The sequence below is a fragment of the Hippocampus zosterae genome, chromosome 8 (genome assembly GCF_025434085.1).
Source record: "Hippocampus zosterae strain Florida chromosome 8, ASM2543408v3, whole genome shotgun sequence".
Taxonomy (NCBI): Eukaryota; Metazoa; Chordata; class Actinopteri; order Syngnathiformes; family Syngnathidae; genus Hippocampus; species Hippocampus zosterae.
The window spans coordinates 10,830,742-10,838,765 of NC_067458.1; the positions used below are offsets into that span (position 1 = coordinate 10,830,742).

The 8,024-nt window shown below is 42.8% G+C and overlaps 1 protein-coding gene across 3 annotated transcripts in view; it reads left to right on the top strand.

The window, feature by feature from the left end:
• Positions 1–3,784, top strand: part of si:zfos-943e10.1 (GRAM domain-containing protein 2B) — a 12,493-nt gene extending 8,709 nt beyond the window's left edge. For all 3 annotated transcript variants that reach the window (XM_052074607.1, XM_052074608.1, XM_052074609.1), the window contains exons 10-13: positions 538–633; positions 875–980; positions 1,234–1,341; positions 1,943–3,784. In XM_052074607.1, the coding sequence (XP_051930567.1) occupies positions 538–633; positions 875–980; positions 1,234–1,341; positions 1,943–1,961 (329 nt within the window). In that variant the 3' untranslated portion in view covers positions 1,962–3,784. The remainder of the gene's footprint in view (positions 1–537; positions 634–874; positions 981–1,233; positions 1,342–1,942) is intronic.
• The last annotated feature ends 4,240 nt before the right edge of the window (positions 3,785–8,024 follow it).

The window sequence follows — 8,024 nt, forward strand, 5'->3', positions numbered from 1 at the left end:
ATATTTTGCTCCTTCACCGTGACGATATAAATTGAGTTTCCAAGCACAAAATCTAATTTGTTCATTAGGATCTACTCACTCCACACTTCTCACACTACTGTTGACTTTTGATGAGGGAAGAATAATTCCGTGAACACCTTTTGATAGTGAAATGAGCAAAAAAAAAAAAAGTTGTAGCAACAAGCTACTGTTCCTTTTTGAGCTAACTGAAAGGAGCTTCATTGCGGTCTAGTCTAGCCAAGGCACACATACAGTAGTTGAGCTCACAGGTGTCAAACTCTGGTCCTCTAGGGTCGCTATCCTGAACCTGATTAAAAAAAAAAAAAATCATTTCTTCGGCAAGCTCAGCAGTAGCCTGATAACGATCCAGATATTTGAATCAAGTGCCGGAGGAGAACATCTAAATCATGCAGGATCGAGGACCAGCATTTGACACCTGAAAGTTTAGCAGACGACGCTAGACAGAAGTTATGAAAAATGTAACCGGGTTGATTTGGTCCTGTATTGTAAACGTAATCATTGATGTCTCCTTTGTAGATGCTGCACTACCTAATGGAACAGGATCCACTTTCAAGAGCCTGCATGAGCTGCAGAGTGAGAGCTCATCTTCAGAGGACGATCAGTCAGTTTCAGGTATCAAAAACAGTCCCACAATGTGCCAGGTTAACTGCCAATTCATTCAAAATATTTGAGAAGATGCATGTTCCATGCACATAGTAAAAGACACAACATTGCGCATGTTCCTGGTGCTGTGGGATCATGCGTCGGTTTGAATGCTCTCAAATAAATGATGCGTGAAAGCCAAATTTAAATGCAGCCTGCCAATGTGGCATTGACAATAATGTTGTCCTTGCATGTCTGCTTCCTCTCCCAGCTGCAGGTGGCTGGTGGGTTTGGAATGTGACGGAAAAGGCCAAGTCTCTGCTGGTTCAGAGAGAGGCCAGCACCCTCAACACGCTGCTTTTCATCTACCTGATAATGTAAGTCGCTTTGTCTTCACTCCTCACATAGACACGGTCTTCTTGCGATAAGATATGATTGCACCACACCCCTCATGCAAAATGTTTTCATTTGAGGAACTTTGTTCGTTCAAGGTCGGATGTTTGTATGGTCTTGTAACGTCATAGCAAACGGTTCTTCAAAAGTTATGTTTTCCACACAACACTTGAAGAAATTATTATGGCCCGCATCGTCGAGTGTGAGTGTTTGTTTCAGCTTGTCTCTGCTCCTCAGGGTGGTGGCGCTGCTGCTGTCTTCGGGCTACATTGGGTTACGAATTGTGGCTCTGGAGGAACAGCTGACATCACTTGGTGCTTTGCCTGAGTTCACCTTACAGAGCGGGTAAGTTGTTGTCCAAGCCAGGCACAAAACCAAATGTAGTGAAGAGTACAGTTTGGCCAAGGCTAGTCAAAATAAGATGAAATTGTAAATGCTCTGAGATTGTCTCCCTGAGCAAAAAGGCCGAGCACAACACAATTAAGGGCTACAGTCGAATATCTAAGACCAAGCGGCAACATTTTTGGCAAGCCGGTTGACCTTCCTTTCATCGACATACAATCGTCAGCCTTGTGTAAAATCCAAAACTGTTCCCCAAAGGGCGAAAAAAAAAAATGTTCGAGCCTTGTGATGAATAGTGACTTTGACAACATGGACCGGCTGATTTCCTGCGTAGGAGGCAAATCACCTTGCAGAACAACCTCATGCCTTTCATTTGTTCACCATAACACTCAATTATTTAAAAAAAGGAGCTAGCTGTAGTTAGAACAATAATAAAGAAAATGTAGATTACTGCATGGGCGCTACTCGCATAGACACTAAATCCACTCAACTTTGTTATATCCTTTACGTTTTTGACTTTTATTTGTGTGCCCCACACTTTTGGAGTGTTGCTCGTTTGCTTACCTTTCGCTGGGCTTCGCTCACGCCATTCCTTCTTTTTCAGGTACCGCCAAGACACATAACATTCAGCAAGAAAAGGAGAGCTGGAACGGCTGATTTGTGACTTGGAGGATCACTTGCACCCGAAGACTTTTCACCTGCTCGGACGTTGCGCCCCAAGACACTGTAACGTCACGCCAAGAGAAAAGTGACCAATTTGTGCAATTTCAAAGACAACTTTTTAACTTGAAGGGCTATAAGCTTACAGGAGTTAAAAAAAAAAAAAAAGAGAGAGAGAAACACCACCACTTACTCGCACAGAGCCGAGCCAAAACGCATGTACATCCTGCCTGGTTGCAGCGTGTCTTGCTGTGTGGACCAAAGCCAAGCTTGGAGGACGCGGGAGCCACTGTTCCACATCTTCTTCCACTCCTTCAGCATGCAGTCTTAACAGGGCTATCTATACCCATCAGCATTAGCCAGCTGTAGTGCTCACCGGCACACCTTGGCACCGCAGACGTCGCGCTGCCGCATAGCCAAAGATGTGCGCGTCTTTCTGCATGACGTTCACTCTCACCCTTTCTTCCATCTTTGCAGCAGTAGGAACATGTCTGTCTTTTCGGAAACTTGGGTACCTCTCTTTTGAATGCCTTTTCTTTCTGACCCGTTGTGGGCTGAAATGATGATGATGATTATGATAATGATGATCAGCCCACAATGGTCTCCTCTCATCCTCTTTCTTGATCTCTTCGTCTTTGATGTGATTTAACAGGTTTAATGATCAATGCTCAGAGATTGACCTCCATGATAAATGCATCCATAGTTGACAGCAAAGGAGGACAACGTGCCTCATTGTGTTGTTGGGACCAAGTAGCATTTCTGTGTTCATAGTCTTTTTTTTTCTTTTTTTTTTTTTTACGCTGCACCAATGACGTATTGCTAATGGTCATATACTGTATATGCCTGCATTAAGGAGAATTGACTGACTACAAGTTGTCCCTCCTCCCCTCAGTGTAGGGCAACTCAAAACCGTATTTGTTAAGGTCCAAGTTTCAAAAACAAAGAAAATGGCTCCACAACATTTCAAATTGCAACACATTTAGATTATGCTTGGCGAAACGTCTTTTATTCCTGTGTGTTGTTTTTTAAACCTAACTTTTGTGCAAAAAAAATGTGTGGTAATGAAGATGAGTGAAAGGAGTGAGTGCACTTTACCAAATATGTTGTGCCTGTCACAATCCAAGACGCTGTGTTTGGATTGAGTAGAAATGGCAGAAAGTTGTCATTTCGGGTGTTTGTCTGACGGTGCTAAGACCTTAATTTGTTTATTTCAAAGTCTATTCACTCAGGGCCAGTGGGCACGACCCACCTGGTAGATATTCCTTTGTCATTTCAAAGTCTAGCGCTTGTCATTGGGCTGTATGTCTTGGCTTGGGTGCGTCTCTTGCGGTCCCATTGAGAGAAATCCCCACTTTGTTTAATTTGACTCGTTTTTCTTGCTTGACTTGATAATTTATCCGTGAGAGCCTCTCCCATCTGATTATGCATACATCTGCAGCACAGTTCACACTCTGAGGAAGCTTTCCTTCCCCAACAAGGAGCTTAAAACTGCATTTGAAATTTCAGTTTGCTGCTTAAGACACGCGCAGTACTGCAAGTCTTCCACCAGGGGGTAGCACACGCAGATAGCCACCGTCCGTAAGCGTACTCCATGTAAACATCCTACAGAAGGCAGCGTTTCTGTGGTTTTTGCACTATTCAGTGTAAACTTTGTCACAATTGTTAAGTCCTAAATTATACTATGGCCCAAAATATATATCTATATTTATTTGTATTCTGTGTAATTCAAAGTAGTCTCTGTGAGATGACTTTGCTATTGTTGAAAATAAATCATGTTGCGAAGAAATGTCACTGTTTAATTTGTCATCCTCAATACATTATTTATTGATTGATTTATTTTCATTTGCAAGAAACCCACGGTGTAAAAATAAAGCTATTGAAGAGCCCCAGCCGTTAGCAATAATTCAGATGCTATTATAATACATTAAGCAAATTTATTAAATATTGATATTAGTAAGGGCGGCCCGGTAGTCCAGTGGTTAGCACGTGGGCTTCACAGTGCAGAGGTACCGGGTTCGATTCCGGCTCCGGCCTCCCTGTGTGGAGTTTGCATGTTCTCCCCGGGCCTGCGTGGGTTTTCTCCGGGTGCTCCGGTTTCCTCCCACATTCCCAAAATATGCATGGCAGGCTGATTGAACACTCTAAATTGTCCCTAGGTGTGGGTGTGAGTGCGAATGGTTGTTCGTCTCTGTGTGCCCTGCGATTGGTTGGCAACCGATTCAGGGTGTCCCCCGCCTACTGCCCGGAGACAGCTGGGATAGGCTCCAGCACCCCCCGCGACCCTAGTGAGGATCAAGCGGTTAGGAAGATGAATGAATGAATGATATTAGTAAAGCGAGCCATAGTTTAAATGTTTTCCAATGAGAAATGTCATAGACATGTGACTCCTCCGGCGTCATGATGATTTGGATGTGTTCTGGCAACATGGAGATGCACACTTATTGGTCTGTTTTACCTTTTGTGTGAGTGTAAGTAGTTCAGATTAGTCGACTAGTCGCGGCTCCTACTGGTGACGAGTTGACTTGTAAAATAGTCATTTGCGGTAGCCCGAGTGCCAACTTGTATTTTACTGTTCTCCTGGCATTCCGTAAATGAGTACTTAGGCAACCGGTGCTGTTATAGGAGGCCATTAGAGTGAACATAGTGTAAAACCTCCATGCACCCATGTTGTTAGTCGAAGCAGTGTACATCAGCAGGGATGCGCTTTGAATTAAAGCGACCGCAAGAAAAAAAAAAATCTCCCTAACAAATAAACTCAAATTAATGTACCCAGCACAACCCGCCTGAACACGTGGTTTAGGACCGCACCTTGCTTGCGCTCGCAGTTGATGGCGCATCCCTGCACGAGTTGCAGCAGCCTGCCCAGCTCCGCGGGGTCTGAGTGCTCGGCAACCAGGGCCACGTCGGGCAGAGGGAAGTCGGAGAGCCCCTGGCCCAAAACCTAGTAGAGTGAGTGAGTTACACAAAGGTTGTGTCCAAGGACCAGCAACCCGAGGCCAAGGCCAAGGACTTGAGAAATTTTCCAAGGCCAAGGACCAAGGACTTTCCTCCAAGGCCAGGGACCAAGGACTGATTTTGAAGCTGAGGCCTAGCCGGGGACATGTATAAAACAATGCTATCATACCACTTGGCATGTCTTCATGATTTTCAACACCCCTCCATCATAACCCCTTGCACTCCCTAGCGCTTGAATGAAGTGTTTTTCTTCAAAGAGTAGAACAGTCAGGGTACGTGACTGAGACTGAGAAAAACAAAAAAAGCATATGATATACATAAAGCCTTACTATACATGGTCGGTTTTTTTTCGGCTAAAAACGCCTAACTATACATGGTCGGGTTTTTTTCCGGCTAAAAACGCCTTACTACACATGGTAATTTTTGTCGCTAAAAATTCCTTATGATACATGGTCATATTTTTAGGCTAAAAACGCCTTACTGTACATGGTCGGTTTTTTTTTCGGGTAAAAACGCCTTACTACACATGGCCGGTTTTTTTTTCGGCTAAAAACGCCTTACTACACATGGTCATTTTTTACGCTAAAAATACCTTACGAGCCCCCAAAAAACGACCATGTATAGTAAGGCTTTTTTGGCCGAAAAAAAAAACAACCATGTATAGTATGTTTTCGGCTAAAAACGCCTTACTATACATGGTCGTTTTTTTTTCGGCTAAACACGCCTAACTATATATGGTGGTTTTTGGGGGGGCTAAAAACGCCTGACTCTACATGGTCATTTTTTACGTTCCTTTACATTCCTTACTATACATGGGCGTTTTTTGGCGGCTAAAAATGCCTTACTATACATGGTCGGTTTTTTCAGCTAAAAACGCCTTCCTATAGATGGCACTTTTTTTCGGCTAAAAACGGCGTGCTATATATGGTCGCTTTTTTCGGTTAAAAATGCCTTACTATACATGGTCGTTTTTTGGGGCTAAAAATGCCTTACTACACATGGTCAATTTTGACGTTAAAAATTCCTGACTATACAGACCGTCTTTTAGGGGCTAAAAATGGCCGAAAAATAAACATGGTCGTTTTTGACGCTAAAAATTCCTTACTATACATGGTCGTTTTTTGGGGGGCTAAAAATGCCTTACTATACATGGTCGTTTTTTCCGGCTAAAAGCATCATGGTCATTTTTGACGCTAAACATTCCTTACTATACATGGGCGTTTTTGGGGGGCTAAAAATGCCTTTCTATACATGGTTGTTTTTTTTAGGCTAAAAACGCCTTCCTATACATGGTTGGTTTTTTTTTCCGGCTAAAAACGACTTACTATACATGGTCGTTTTTTTGGGCCAAAACGCAAAAATCCTGTTGTGACTTAGATGGCTGATGACATTTCAGGAAATGTCCTGTTGTGATTGAGATGGTCAGATGACATATCCCCTTTATCCGACAGGAACAGGGGAGAAGATCGAAGCAAAGAAAGCTGCACAAGAACAAGAAATGACAACACAGAGAGAATTAAGAGTATCCTGACTTTTAATGTGTTGTGTTGATCTTTTACTTAAAACAAAAAGGTTTTATGCTTTCATTTATTATACATTTGAGTGTGATGCTATAGTGGCTCCATGGCCCACTGGTTAGTGCGTTGGAGTGCGAACGCAGACGTCCAGGGTTCAAATCCATTTCCAGCCTGTTGCTCTTGCAGGTTCTCTGCTTGCTGGCATGGGTGTTGTCCATCCACCCTCCCATCCATTTTCTCATCCCCTTGTACTCATGAGGGTCGGGGTCAGGGGGGTGTGCTGGAGCCTCCCCCGGCTGTCTTCGGGCCATCGGCAGAGGGGAGGGGGCACCCTCACCCAGCTGACAGCCAATCAAGAATACCATTTGCACCGTTTTTTTTTTCGGCTAAAAACGCCTTACTATCTACATGGTCGGGGTTTTTTTCGGCTAAAAACGCCCATCCATACATGGTCGTTTTTTCGGCTAAAAACCCCTTACTATCCATGGTCATTTTTTTTTCGGCTAAAACCGCCGTGCTATACATGGTCTTTTTTTCGGCCCAAATCGCCTTGCTATACATGGTCATGTTTTTTGGCTAAAAACGCCTTACTATACATGGTCGTTATACATGGTTATTTTTTTCGGCTAAAAACGAAAATTAAGAAAGTGAGCAGTGTTCTTTTTTTTTCCTTTCCTGGCGATACTTCAAAGAAGAGCTTTCGTGACAGACAAAAACCAAGCGTGAATGCATAAAGCGCCGCGTCGATGAGGAAGTTAAGTGCTCGATGGTCGTTTTTTGGGGGTTAAAAATGCCTTTCTATACATGGTCGGTTTTTTGGGGCTAAAAACGCCTTACTATACATGGTTGTTTTTTTGGGGGATAAAAATGCCTTACTATACATGGTCATTTTTTGGGGCTAAAAATGCCTTACTATACATGCTCATTTTTTTTCGGCCTATAATGCTTTACTATACATGGTCGTTTTTTACGCTAAAAATTCCTTAGTATACATGGTCGTTTTTTGGGGGACTAAAAATGCCTTACGATACGTGGTCCTTTTTTTTTCGGCTAAAAACACCTTAGTATACATGGTCGTTTTTTTCGGCTAAAAACGCCTGACTATACATGGTCGTTTTTTTGGGGTTAAAAATGCCTTTCTATACATGGTCGTTTTTTGGGGGCAAAAAACACCTTACTATATACATGTCGTTTTTTGGTCTAAAAACGCCTTACTATACATGGTCGTTTTTTGGTCTAAAAACGCCTTACTATACATGGTCGTTTTTGGGGGGATAAAAATGCCTTACTATACATGGTCATTTTTGGGGGGATAAAAATGCCTTACTATACATGGTCGATTTTTGGGGACTAAAAATGCTTTACTATACGTGGTCCTTTTTTTCGGCTAAAAAGACCTTACTATTCATGGTCGTTTTTTTCGGCTCAAAACACCTTACTACACATTCTTGTTTTTTTTTTTTGTCTAAAATGGTTACTATTAATGGTCGCTTTTTTGGGCTAAAAACGCCGTGCTATACATGGTTGTTTTTTGGGGGATAAAAATGCCTTACT